This window comes from Bombus flavifrons, chromosome 10 (assembly GCF_040668555.2).
Source record: "Bombus flavifrons isolate JBK064 chromosome 10, iyBomFlav1_principal, whole genome shotgun sequence".
Lineage (NCBI taxonomy): Eukaryota > Metazoa > Arthropoda > Insecta > Hymenoptera > Apidae > Bombus > Bombus flavifrons.
Genome location: NC_138451.1, coordinates 2,996,451 through 3,011,695, shown reverse-complemented (window position 1 = coordinate 3,011,695; position 15,245 = coordinate 2,996,451). Strand labels below are relative to the sequence as shown.

General features: G+C 40.4%; 1 protein-coding gene across 2 annotated transcripts in view; it reads right to left on the bottom strand.

Moving 5' to 3' along the window:
* rols (zinc-RING finger and ankyrin repeat domain-containing protein rolling pebbles) overlaps positions 1-15,245 on the bottom strand; it is a 41,115-nt gene that overhangs the window by 7,233 nt on the left and 18,637 nt on the right. For both annotated transcript variants that reach the window (XM_069121576.1, XM_069121577.1), the window contains exons 2-4: positions 939-1,303; positions 444-564; positions 137-280 (exon numbers count right to left, since the gene is read on the bottom strand). In XM_069121576.1, the coding sequence (XP_068977677.1) occupies positions 137-280; positions 444-564; positions 939-1,303 (630 nt within the window). The remainder of the gene's footprint in view (positions 1-136; positions 281-443; positions 565-938; positions 1,304-15,245) is intronic.

Sequence of the window (15,245 nt, the reverse complement as noted above, 5' to 3'; positions counted from 1 at the left end):
CCTCCCAAGAAGAGGCCATCCAAGCTACACCCATGTTGGTTTATCATTAATAATAAAGGAAGCTTCCTCCCTATTGTGTTACACGGTTATCTATTTTATTAGAAGTTGTTAAGTATGATTTAAAGTCGAATGTTACCTGACAAGGCGGAAGGATTGTCGTTTGCGACTGGTTCTGGCGACGATGTTCCTCGTCTGGATGATCTTTGGGGAACGAACGAGCTCCTGAGGACCTTTGGGTTTAGAAAGAACCTCTTCCTTTGATTCGGTGGGGTTGGACAACCTGTAATGAAGATCTTTCACTATATCTTGTGTTTATCGATTTATTAGACCGACTGAATTGAAAAATTCTGTTGGTTTTGTTCCTTGAAAGAAATCGAAGAAATCAGAACGTAATATATTTTAATATACATTAATATTAATTCAAAATATATTGATCTACATACTCTGCGTCATCATCTGAAGCTTCTGTCGACCTTGCGACGAAGACTCCGGAAGTGCCGGCGGTTTGTTCTTCAAACCCTTAGCCATCGCCATAGAAGAGACACTTTCATCCCTCTCTTCTTGCTGAACAAAACGAACCAAACAAAAGGACCACTAATTAATCCTCATTTTTTCTTCGACCAATCCAAAACCAGAGTTCTAATTCCAATTTTTTCTGAATACCGAACGTTTTACATTTTGTGACTATACATAAAGTTTTCTACAACTATGAAACGAACGATCCATATCCAAGATAGTTTCTAAACAACATTCTAATCGACGTAGTTTCTTTCTAGAATTTACGCGAATGCAATCAACCAGAGGGAACAACATCGAACAATAGCGAGCAAATGACCTAGACATTCCAATGGTAGAGAGGTATGTTTCAAGGAATCGAGGATCCGCGTAAGAAAGTGTTACTCGACTCGATTCCAAGGGGACGATGACAATATGCTTACGTGCATGACTCTTGAAGGAAGATTGGCTCTCGTGGTGACTTTCGTACGAGGTCTGGGGCTACCACAGAGAGAGTTCACCGTTGATGACTCATCGATCCAGCCATCCGTGGGCGCGAGGATGGACATGGGCCCCGAGAAGCCGGTAAACCCCTCCCTGAAGGGTCCCTCGTCGTCGTCGTTGAAGTCGGCTCGAAGGCAAAGTGGACAAGCTTCGCTGCGAAACAAGCAGGAATAGCAACGTTCGTGACCGCAAGAATCGATCAATCGACGTTTCTTCCCTTTGTCGAATGGCATCTCGCAGGATGGACAGGTTGATCCACCTAACATACCCGTGGACTCCACCAGCGCTCGGATCTGGGCCAGATCTGTAAGAAATTTACTCATTTGGTACAGCGCGTACATTACTACTAAATATGTTATATGTGTATTACTATACATATCCAAAGAAATTGAATCAATTTTATAAGGGATGAAATTTTATCATGGTATAAATAATATCGAAACAATCATACGTTACTATTGCTTTAACGCTAGGTGGAATCTAGAACTCTAAAATCAGCAACAAATCGTGTAACCGGAATGCAAACTGTATCCTATCTCCATCAAATCTAAATTCTCACATTATCGTCTACGATATGATCCTGGGAGTGAAACGTTGCCCCCAAGAAGACGCAGACGTTCCCTAAGAAGAACTGTAATAACAGTAAAAACGCTTGTTAACCATTTTCGCGCGTGGTTCGAGAATAGGAGGAAGGGGAAGCGAAACGGGAAAAAACGGTACGTCGAAGAGGCCGCGACTTCCTTGTGAGACGCAGATCGATGTTCCACTTAACAACGAGTTCGCGAGTTTGACAGCCAGAGAGACCATCTGTCACGAAGAATCTGCACAGGGCATACCGGTATCTCGGTTAGTAGAGACACGTCGTGTGTCAGGGAAGCGGTGCGGTTCGTTCATCGATAATGGATAAACGAGCCGTGGCCGGGAAGGCGCCATATACTTAAAGGATTCTAGAAAGTGAGGTCAAGAGAAGAAGACCTCCTCGCGTGCCCTCTCCTTCGTCTTTTTCATTCTTGCTGCGTGTGTACACGAAGCACACGCGGAACCTGCTGGCGCTTCTATTCCTGATCCTCGATCGATTCCATGTAGCATTGGCTCGTGTGCCGTACCTTGTACCGTACGTCATATACCATGAAATTTATGGCAGCGCCAGGTTAATGGTTCCAATGGATCCTTTCCACGACAGGCAAAATTATGTTTATGTTCGTATCGAAGTTTGTTCTTCTCGATCGGCTCGTTGGTACTCTTAGTTCAAGAGTTATAGCGAGATTGTAAGATTGATCGAGCGTTAATGTTTTTGTACTTCAAGAATTGAAACAGTAATTCGGAGCATAAGAATTCGATCTGATTCGGGAGACTGTACAGCGTTAATTTAAAATTGTCTCTTTCTTCCTAGTATGTATATTGAAACAAAATTTTTGCTACTTTTTACAGCTACCGTAAATCAATCGGTGTGTCTTCCTAATCCTTTGATTCATAATCTTATTATATCCTTACTATCAGGAGTACCAAGAGGACCCATAAGGATGTTAGAGGCGGTTCGACGTTCACGAAGAAGAGGTAGAAAACTCAGGATGCGTTGAACGGGTCAAGCTATGCAAATTGTAGATTAATACGATCATGGTGAGCAGTTGAGGCAGTTAATACGTGGGCGGTACCGTTGCGCTCACTCTATGTAATTGAACAGTTAGGGGCGAGAATGCAACGAATCTAGGTCCATTAAATGGCACAATGGTCTATGTTCCGAGAAACATGAAGATTTTTTGCTTAACCTCTTGTCCTATGACCTTTTAGCGCCTGAGCAAACTTCGCTCGCTACATATTACAAGAACCTACTTGTTACTTGGAAAGAGTTAATAGAGTTCTTTTGAGAAGTATTGAAAATGTCACGGTACCAATATTAAAAGAACATATTATGGAGAAACAGCAACTGATGGCTGTCTATAGATTCCACCGCCCGTTAAAGTCTCTCCCAAGAGAACCAAACCTATAAACGACGTTTCCCCAGTCATGTTGGTGGTACGACGGTTCATTCACATATACCGTAATCCAGGACAACCTCTTGCCAATCTAAAGGCAACCTCTGGCAGCTGACCGAGTAGCTCGAGTCGAAGCGTGATTTCGCGGGTTACACAGATGGAATGACGCGGCGAACGTTGAAAGAAGGAAGTAATTCGGGTCGCACGACCCTTTATCCCGGTAAGTCCACGTCGAGGCAGGTGCAACACACGCCTGGGTTACCGTAAGCTGGGTCAACGCACCCAGGAGAGACGCAGAAAGAGAGAGAGAGATAGAGAGAGAAAGAGAGAGAGAGAGAGAGAGGATCGCACAGTCGCTTCCACGGTAAACTCGTACAACGATGTCGTTTTCTCCGGAGGCATCACTGACTCACGCGTTTCCGCCGCGTGTATATCCAGTTTCCATCCTCTCCGCATCGGCAGTTCTTGCGAGATTTATAGACAGAAAGAGAGGAGTTCCGAGAGCCGAAGAGAAGTCGAAGGTCGAGGAAACGTCCATAAGATGTACACTTTTTCCTTTCTTCCGTCTGGCAATTTCTTCTCCGTTTCTGGCTATGTATATTTAATTAATGGTGATCTAGTGTCTCGTTAATTGCGCTGGCTGTCTTGACGTACAAGTTATACCCATTAGATTGGCGCATATTAAACTTCGTTTTAACACCACTTGGTTTATTTGAAATATTATACATTTAATCGATAATTTGCAGGTGATTCAATACACTTTCTCAATAATATACCACGTTACGTTATTTGAAATTTATATATAAACTGCGGATATTTACGCATTTGTATATAGGTAACTCCATAAATTGAAAAGCAGGGAAAATGACATTACAAACGCTCATTTTTAATTTACCTTAAAATTTACTACTATCCATGTCATGTTGTTTTGATAAATAAACTGATTTGAAATCAGTCGTTTCTTCTTTACGAACAGTATATCTCACAACGCTTTTGTGCACCGATCTAAAACAACTCGATAAATAAAACATCCTAGCGACTTTTTTCTCCAACGAAGACACGTCGATTAGTCGAACAAGGACGACTAAACACGTTTTTCCTGGACGTTTACGAGACGAACGACACAGATTCGTTCCATGATCCTTTTTTTTCATTCGCTTCTGCTATCGCAGATTAAGCGAGAACAGCAGTTTTTGTCGGTGCTCGAAGAAGAAACTCGATCGACGGAGGCGCTCTCCTGTATATTAAGCCCACGTTTTTTCCGTTTAGCGACGATAGTCACGATCTAGACACGTTTTACTTGCTGACATTTTGTATTGTAATTTAATGGTCTTCTTCGGCTCGCCGGTTTTTTACTCGCCCCTGCACCCGCTCGATTTAACAAGGTGAGAACGAGCATCGTGGTTGAACATAGGAGAGAACTCGGTGCGCCGCGACCCGTATAAATCCGGCATCTATTATTCCCACGTTTCCTAGACCGTGACGGTTCTTCGAAACATCAAAAGGCTCGATCGAGTAGGAGTTCTCTCGGAGCTTTGTGAATGCTTCTTGTTTTTTTTTTTCTTTTTTCTAGTATTCGAATTTTTCTCTTGCAGGATCATAGGGCAGGCCTCCAGCCGCTTTTCAACTTTCTCCAATTATTCCGCGAACCGCGAGAATTACGATGCCGCATCGTCGACGCTTTCGTGGAAAATGACCTGATTTCTTATCGACAGCAACCAGGGAACCGTACATACACGGATCTTTGATCGTGGAAGTCTAACGTCGTTTTATTTCCTACGATTCTTTTCAATCCAATTTTAATCGTTTAGTTACAGTGTGGTTACGCATGCAGCCATTGACGCGTGTCGATATCGGCAAACGGTTCCGCATTCCTCACCCTTTGGCGAACTCTGCAGTACCGAACCAGTCGCAGCGTCGTACTTTTGCGTTTCGATTTTATAGCGGCAAATAGAATCGAAAGAACGATTCATGGTGTTATAGATACAGGGTAACACGGTTAGAGGTAAAGCAGGTATTTCTCAAATTATCTGTCAAGTATCGGTACGTCGGCGCTGTTTCGTCATAGAGGTTCTAATCGATTGCGTCCCTTTCTTTTCCAAGTTAAATGATCAAATGACTTACGATCTAAGAATACTAATTCTTATTTTAATAAATAAGTAATTAAGAATGATGATTTCTTGCCATTCGTCTTTCTGCAATATTATCGAATAATATATTAAAGTATATCGAACAATTCTTTTTGGACTTTGACAACTTTGACTGAAAGAGCTTCGTGGCTCAAAGTAATTCGATAGAACCGTTCATCGTTAAGAAGGGAAGAGAAGAGAAAAATTCTGCACAAACGAATAAATATAGAATACGTCCGTGATATTTAAATCTATTCTCGATTGATTCTTCCACTGGAACCATCGCAAATCGTTAAATCCAGCCTGTTCCCGTTCTACCCTCCCCTCTGCCTACGAACCAAGCTCTTCCTCTCTTTCTGGCTTCGTTGGTACGTTGGTGTTCGAACAGTATCAGCGGGACGGCGATAAAATACGACGTAGCCGAGCAACAGAGCGAGAACGAGCGCGATTAAAGCCCGCTCACGAGCCGAGGGAACGGAGCAGAACGACGCGACGTCCGCACCAGGGGCCACCTGTCCTGGTCTCCCCAGTCGCTGTTTCCGTTCTCCGTTGCGCTCTCTTGCTCCTGGGCCATGCTGCGTCCTCGTAAATTGGTACCCCGTCGCCGACTGGCTGACCCGAATCGAGATACTGGCCGGGGAAACACCGTTTTTCATTTACGCCGCTTTCGTTCTCGTTCTGACACCAAGTTCCTTCGTACGACAGGTTTACCATCGATATTTTGATAATATCGAAGATACATTTAATCGTGAAAACAAAATTGCCGTAGAATTATATTTATGGGAAGAATTTTTTTTTTAAGCGTTACACAATATTTTCTTGTAAAATGTTTCATAACACGCTTTAATTAAAGTTAAATGAATCTTAAGGCTGTCGCGATCGATGAAAAGGAACGGCCGCGTGTAGAGTCTGGTCTCGCAAGAACGAGTAGCGAAAGAAGAGGCCGAGGAAAAAAGGGAAAAAGATAACGCAGAGAGAGTACATGTGACCGTTTTGGTTTCGACGAGTCACGCGCAATAATCGTTATTTTGTACCCTGAAGAATGAGAGAAAGTTACCCTACCGAGTCTCGCCTACGGCTGCAGTATTTACATCGACGCGACGCGACGCCTTCCGCTATACCGGGAGGCTACGAAATGACAAACGGTGCACCGTGTGACGCCTCGATCATGCCTCCGGTTTGTGGTACGGGCAGAAAAAGAAGAACAAATCGGGATAAAATCGGTCAAGACGAGGAAAGACGTCGAAACGATTAAAAACAAGCGACTTTCACGAGATTCAGATTGGATGCCAAAAGGAATTCCTGGAATATCTATCGCTCGACTTCTTCGTCAGGGAATGTAGAGTAAAAAGAACCACCACTGAAACGGGCTAATTGGAAAACCGGGAAAGTAGGGTTTGCTCGATTAACGCGAATCTAACTGAAAGAAGAAGAATCGACACGGATTCGAACACTGTAATTTATCTGGAAATCAATTAGCCATGGAGACTGATGTACCGTGTAATTTGCATCTTTCTTTTGAAGATAGAAAATGTAAATCTAAATTCGGTGCTATTACAGATACTATACTGTAATATTTGCGACCGAGGAAATCTGTAGAAAAGTGGCACGAGATATTTTCTTCCAACAAAAATACACTTATTTGTCCACCGATTTAAATTTCGAGATCATCTTTGGTTTTACTGTCGTGCATCTCTGTTCCACTAAAAGAAACGAGACATTTTCAACTGCACCCTTCCAATAGAATCCCATTGTTGCACCGTTCTCCATGAAAAGTTCACTTTGGTATATAGAATCGTGGTGAAGAGGCCTCGATAATTTTCCTGTGACGAGCATGCAACGTGTTCCAAACGACGCGAGTGCGATTAATAATCCAAAGTGTCGTTGCTCCGTGGCCGATGAGTGTCGAAACCGCGACTCTATTAGATATGTTAATCACGGTTTACATTGTGTGGAAAGCGTGTGGTTACGACCTGTCCTTTTCTAAGTTTAATTGCTCGATCATCCTTTAATTGCATGGACGATTCGTTGGTAAGCAAATGATCGAGGCTTGTTTTGACGTGTTTAATACCGTTTATAACACTATGATAAATTTATGTTACGTTCGCGTGACAAGCACTATTGAATATTTACATGTAATATTTCATACACTGCATTGCTCGATGAGAATTCAAGCTTATATACATGTAGCTCCATTTCAATACCGTAACAACTACCAGAGTAATCAAACCGAACAATTTATACATTTTTAATAGAAACTTTATAAGTTTGTAAAAAAGTCGAACCTAAATAGAAATTTATTTGATTCGCCAAATATTATAGTAAGGCAAGGCCTTTACTTTAAATACTACGTATATTATCGCGTATCACATGCATTCTGGCCATTCGCACACTTTCAAATGTTGCATATCTAAACGCATAAATATCTAATCTAGTCATAACCTAATACCGTACTCAAAATCAAGTCAGATAATTCTCGTGCCTCTCAGCCAAGTTTCTTGACTCCGGTTTCTAATCGTCGCTCTCTCACGGGCAACGCTGTGTGGAGCACGGGTTTACCTGTCCGTTTCCACGAGATAAGGTTCAGGCTCTGGGCCGCGCGATAACGGCCGATAGATAAGCGCTGCTCTACCTCGACAGATTAAATCGTAGACGAGCGGGGAAAACTTCTCTACCGCCATGGGTTATCTGTCGTTTATCGTGGTGGACCGTTTCCCGGATTAAAATCTAAAAACCGGCCGAGTTCATGTCCGCTTCGAGAAACATTTCTCCAACCCGGACTCGTACAAAAAATTGAAGCCACGAATTCCAAAACAGCACGATTCCATTTTTGACGCTAGATTACGACCGATATAATTGTTTTCAGTTTGCTTAGACTATTTAGCTATCTAATAACGTTTAAAATAATACAGAAATCTCATCCCTTGACCGTGCTCTTCTCGCTTTTTGCCGTTTGTGTTTTTAAATAATCTGTTGAGGTTATTCGGTGTGTAATCAGAGAAAACTAGTGGATAAATTGTAAGGCAGAAAATATATTTAAATATAAGTGTAATTACAAGTAAGAATACAATTTGAGCTGGTAAAGATCCGCACGCTAGCTGTATTACCTAATAACTAAAAACCCCGAAGCCAACGTCGCTTGTCTACTTTTTATGGTCTGACTTCGTCGCAGTCTTTTGTCTACGCGCTGTCGATGGCTTCAGTGCTTAAGAAACTAAAAAGACCAGATGTAGAGTTTTCTTATAAGTGGTGACCACTTCAACATAATCTATTGTGTCAAGTAATAAAGTTCGATCGTTTCTCTCTCACTGGTATATGCGCTTCGAAGAGTGTCATAAAAATTATTTACAAGAAGGAATTGAAATTTCGTCATAAGAAAAAATAAACAAGATTAATAATGAATAAATTTCAAATTTTGACGCATTTATGGGAAAATTACATAAAATACAAAAATACATAATAGAACGTATATAAAGTATAGCATCTATCATAATATTTACTAGATAAAAGAGATTCCATATTTCTAATGAAATTCGTAAAAATATGAATTTCCATAAATGTCCGCAGTATAACAACGAATTAAAGAAGATAAATAAGAACTGATTTTTGCGAAATATCGATTAGTGAACTTGCGCAGTTTTGGAATTCATAGTAGCGTCGATTATGCTACAGAAATAGTGCGCGTCTAATTAAACGAGCGCGTAACAGAACCGTTGCAAGAGATTGTTCAGAGTTTAATCGCGATCGCGATTAAAAGTCTACTTGGATGTCGATTTCTTTTTAGTCGGTCGCGTACATGGAAACCGCTTGTGTTTATACATATGTACATTCTACGGTTAAAGAGGTTCGATGCGTGGAAGCCGCAAGAGAGAGCTCTCGATTCAATCGCGCGTAACTGAACGTTTCGTTGGTTTTGTTGCTCGCGACTATTCATCGACGATCATCGTAATTTCATCCCCGGACACGAGGAGGATGACAGTGATCGAACGCTATGGGATTCATTGTTCTCGGCACACTTCGATCTATCGTTTAATTCTTCTAATAGTTTCATTGCTCGAATTTCTTTTTCTTTCTTTTTGATAATTTAGAGCTAGTTGCGAGATAAAATCGAGCAAGATTGAATATATTCGTTGGGCAAAAGTGTTAGATCAAGTACGTTATTGATCCTGTAACGTCAATTCGATATGAACGTGCAGACTGCTTGTAGATGTTGTTACATTGGATGGAATCTAATTCTTCGGACATTAATTCGCTGAATAGTACTGCGATAAATGGAGTCCTGGCCTAAATCTTGCAGAACACATATGAAACACATTGAAACATAAATCGAAGAAAGAATCGCAGAAAATGTGAAGGGACTTTATCAAAAAAATTAGTCGGCAGAATTTTTAAAAAATTGTCGCTGTTGAAACCGAAAACGGTACGTACATTTATCGATACGTATCAACCTAGTCCAATGTATATTATCTCAACTGAAAACTATGATACTGAATAGACGCAAAGACTTTTATGACTTTTTTAACGATTTCTATGACGCATTTCTACGAACATGAACAACACAAACATAACTAATCATATCTGAACAAGAAAATGTAATATTACATCAGCAACTCCGGAAGTGTTAAATTTAAGTTCCCATGAATGGGAGGTTCTAATTTCCCTGATGTAGCCTGTTTGTGGTATTTAGTTGATTAGCTGGACCGCACAGACCCGCCAGTCGTCGGTCAAAGATACTGATAAGAACGTACGTCTATCAGCGGATGGAATTAACTATGGAGACGAGCTAAGAAAAGACTCGTCGCCACGGAACTTCTTTCGATTTCGTCTGGACACCGCCTGCCCCCTTTGGAATTAACCGATCTATCTTTCAGAAAAGAAGTAATAAAGAAGCAATCGCTCGTTAGAGCACTCTGTTTCACCGTTCGATCTTTGCAGACGGGGGTATCGACTCGCATTGAACTTGTTAGATTATTCAATCTCCCTCGTTTACTAGTCACGCTTTATCTGTTCGCTCCGAAATGATCTATTTTTACTTTGCTGCAGGTAACTGTATAGTAAATTAGTTGTACAGTTAGATCAGGTACATAGAATGATACCAAAATTATGTAACGTTAAATGTCGATGTTTAGCAAAGAAAAATATAAATTAATCCTTAGGTAAATTGCAAACAAAATTTCATTCTTGAATTTGTATTTTTATTGAAATAATCTATCAATAATTAAAGATATCTTATACACTTAACCTTTCACCTTAACTCTAACGAAAAATCTCAAAACAATTTACTTGTTCGAGCTACCTATCTTTTGTATTCATGGCTGACTCCATGTTTCGAAAATCTACTCGTCTCGATGGAATCGTAAAAGCTTGAATTTTTGGGTGGATTAAGCCGGAGATCCATCAGCAAGTCAAATTAAGCTATACTAAGCAAAGCATCGCGTATTTTTAATCAGGAGCGATGGGAACGTTTCAGTATAGATGCATCGAAGCAAATGTTTTCAAACTTAGCTTTGCTTATCGTAACTTAGCTTAGTTTGCCGATAGATCTTGGGCTTTACGAATGGATGCTTGCGAAACACACGCACCTGTGTGTATCCCGCTGCGTGACCGTAAGCGTTCGTATCCTGCACTTCGAGGAGGAGGCTCGCATCGCACAAAAGCGTCGAGGGTAGCGCCGTGAACCCGTCTTCTTCGAAGCAACACGATCAAAGAAGAACGGACACGCGAGAGGACTCGTAAAACCCTTTTTTTCTTTCTCTCCTTCTTACGTACGAACGAAAGCAGAAAGAAACTATTGCGGGGAAAAAAGGATGGAGTAAGGCGTACGATGCATTTTAAACACGCGTATCCTGACCTCGAAACAGCGCTGATCTCAGAACCGTCAGCTGTGACTCACTTTCTCGTGTATCCGAAAACTCCTGTTCGTTCTCTCTCCGAGTTAATGAGAATTTTATTCCATCGCAATCCCACGCGTGTTTCGTGAAGCAGAAAAGAAAAGAGGTACGGCGGTAACGTACGGGAAATTGGTTTTTTCCTTTCGCGATCTTTCTGCGTGATTGTTAGTCCCTGTCGTTCGGTTGTTACCGATTTCGAATATATTGATTGGCTCGGGATCTTGGTTATATGCCGTCTGGGAATGATTTCTGAATATGAAAGTTACTTGAGAATGAAACTTTTAATGCTTCGTTTCACTGAGGAAATTTGAGGATTCTTAGTCAAATAAATTTGGAAAATTTAATGATCCCGAAAATAAGCACGATTATTCTTGAATCGCTTCTTGCGTCTTTTAATTATTATGTCTTATGATCTTTCGTTCAGGATTTCATAGTCATTGTTCGAGTTTAAGAAATTTGTTAACCATAGAAAAATATGATTGGGTCGGTGACTCAAACTGAGTTAAAGAAGTATCAGTTTGCGCATTAAGTTCGCAGTGTAATATTTAGGACAATGTTCAGCTAGATACTTTGATTAGGTTAATTATCCCAATCCAAATATTTGTCCTTAAATTAATACACAGCAATAACTAGAAAAATTCCGATAATTAAAACCCGATAACACTTTTCGAATATTTAATTTCTCCTTGAGCAAAAGAAATTATCTTCTTCCATTAAATTCTATCCCCAATCGAATTCCATCCTCTATGTCATAAATTCCTCTCCACCACCTTAATCTTTACAATATATTTCTATCTCTTCCTTCGTTTCTCTCTTTATTTAATTCTTTTCTCCACTAATCTTTTCACTACAATGAACTTTTATCACTTTCCCCAATTTCCTCGGCAGACCTTAATATTCCAAAGATCTTCCACCATCTGCGTCGCAGAAATCTTCTTTCTCTTCGACAACGACTTTATTTGCCTTTAGTCGATTCAGTCGAACGAACACGTCCTTCGAGACCCGTTGTCCGCGCAGTCGGTGCATTCCTCGTCGCGTCGTCCAGAAAATATATCTGCTAACAATAGCAGCCGCTGCTGGAAAGTGTCATACTCTGCCGTGCTTTACAGCCTTTCCCTGACCTGTTCGGAGGCATAGGATACCAAACGTGTGTATATGCGAGCTCATGGGTCTCCGTCTGGCCGGTGATGGGGCAAGAATAGAGGCGAAGGGTCGAGAGCGGACACACCAGTCCTACCAGTCGCGTCTGGGACGTCCATTCTCAGAAACCTGCCAAGTTAATAGCCGATGTAGCCGAGTAGGAAGTCCGTTGGCCTCTCGACGTCTGGCAACGCGATGAATCGCCGCGACTTCACTAATCCGCGATCATTGGATCCTCGTCTGAGCCACAGGTTTAAAATTAAACCAGTTTCACCGGCATGGACATTTAAAGTTTTTATATCACTTCAAAAGTGTCCTATTTTTATCTTTCGAGATTGGAATGGAAGCAAGATAATTTTTACTTGTTTATCTTCCGAATTCATCTTTTTCCCATGGGCCTCATTTTTTGTGTTTTAAAGTTGCAGTGAGAAAAAAGGCAGAAACTTGTAACTTACGATCTTGCTACGAAAGATCTAGGATTCTAAAGCTTTCTACAATTCTCTAAGAACCTCTAGATCTTTGTCGAGTTTTGTAAATTTCTAAATTCTCCGAGAATCTTTAAATCTTTATCAGACATCAAAATTTTTCCACAAATTGCAGGAAAAAGTTGGATAACGTCGAGTAGAGTAGGATTTTATCGAAAGAGAGGAAAGCGGGGGTGCAATTATCGTTTGAAGGCGATTCGCGCGACTCGTTCTCTGTAACCGGCTGGGTTTATCGGTCGTAACTTATCGAGATTCATAGAAAGATAACGGTGACCTATAATAACGGGCGCGAAGTGTCGGTATCGCGGTTGAAATCGCGTGGGACCTGTGATCATTGGCCGGAATCGAACTTCCAAATGCCCGTGACGGTTGCGTAATCTTTGTGAAACACGTCGAACGTGTTTCAACTCGTCAATCGATGAAACTTTAGAAAGAGAAACGTAGAAACATAAAAAAGAGAACACCTTACGAAATACGATCAACGTTTCCGTATAGTAGGATTCATTCATAATCTACGCGGCCAATTAAACGACGACGGTCGCGGTCGCTGGAGAAACGAAAGAGGGAAGAGAATATACGAATACGTGGAACAGGAAGTCGCGGAAACTGGATCTTGTTCGCGGTTAAGCAGCCTCGAGCGAAAGAATGGCCGCTACAAATGGCGAGGGGTAAAGGACAGGACAAGCTGACTGGAGAAAGAATCAAGCGAATGATTTAATTTGTGCATGCTGGCTTTACCCGGTTCGCAATCTGTCGCACGCTGTCTCGTTTCATCGATTGCAACATAAATCTCGGGGCGAAAAGCGTTTTAGCTGAAACGACAGGTTTTCTATGTTGGACAACGATTTATCTGAATGAATCCCAAGGCTTTTGACATTTGTCTGCTTATTCATATCGATTAGTAGTCGATTTCGTGTCAACTATAATTATTGTTAGACTATATGTGTTTGATCATTTATGAGAAATTTAACGATACAGAAATATATAACATATCTTGAATCAAGTACTTGATATAGGAATGCAATATTCAATTAATGGTAAACATTCAAATTATACAAACTGAAGTACTTCATACACATTAAGACACTTTTAGATGAGCCTTAGTTCCACTTCTATTCTTGTGTTCATTAAAATATCAATTTATAACGATTCAGTTCCAGAAAAAGGTAAATACCTAACGTAAAAAAGAATAGAAAATTTTGACTTAACGAAATGGATCTTGGTTATGCAAATGAGGTGGAATGGCGTAAAGACGTTTGAAATAAAGATGGAGGAGGTTCGTCGCGTCTCGTTCAAAGTTTATTGTTACACAAGACGGCGCGCGTGAATTTCACACACGCGATGGAATTCTTTTTCGATCGAAAGAGACGCGTGACGATCAGTGTCGCGTGAAGTCTGATTCATCGACTGGCACCGGACCCACCAGTACTGTACGGTGTGTATTTTCAATGAAGCTGGTAGTTCCTGTCGATGACGTGCAACCACGAACGCGTCCATTGCAAATGCAACGCCGTATGAGGTCAATTGTCAGTCGACGACTCAACGCCTGTCCAAGGGATCGATATCGAAGACGTAATTCTTTCTCTCTTTACAATTTTCTTCACGTTCTTGTCTACATAGACAGACTACATTGTTAATTACCACGTGAAACAACATAGAATTAAAGAGAATTAAAAAGTTGAAAGTCATTTTTCATTTCAATTTTCAACACACTATTTACCGTTTATCATTAGAAAGAGTTGATTATATTTGTAGAAGCCGTGTGAAAATGTATCGTGGCAGGGAATGAAGTTACAGCTTAATTATGAAATTAAAGGAACGATGAAGGGAAATAAATGATTTGAAATTCTTAAAATGTTCGCTTACACCATTACCATTTTCAGTCCAATTGAGCAACGAGAAAGTACAAAACAGCAAGGGCTGGAAAATCGTTTCACTTAGCAGAAAATTGACGACAGTGTATGTTTACTTTTTGTGGGACGAGAAAGTATAAGATAAATAACAGCGAACGAAATTGAATCTTAGAGATTCGAAAGTAATAAAATACACTGTACAAATATGTTAGGAAGAAAGTAAATCTTCGAGGTGTAGATAGCTTACCGTCGTAGGAAATCAAGCAGATTAACACAGAATTTTCAATCAACTTAAATTAATCTAGAATTTTCTTTTATGCTTTTCAAAATGGTGTCATTCATATGTAAAATTTCAATAGTTGGACACGTTAATTAAATTCTACTATTGATCATACATCTATATTATTCCACCTATGTAAATATAAGAATAAAATGAAATATGACGATGTCACTAAAAATGGCAGAATAGTCAGAGAAATCATCTTCCAATTATTTTTCTACGAAAATAATAGGCATATCTGCGTTCAGGAAATTAAATTCTTTTTATCTTATTATTAGGCGTTCTTTTTTAAATATCGAAATTCAACTGTTGTATTTTTATATAAATTTACAGGTAGAATGAGCCAAGTACAAAGAATCAAGAATAAAAGTGAAAAGGTAAGGTGGAAAAATCAAAACGGAGGCGCGAGGAGTAAAGAAAGAAAAGCGAAAAGTCAATCGGTAAATGAAAATAATAACAGACTGTCCGTAGAAACGTAAGCGTTCTGTCACG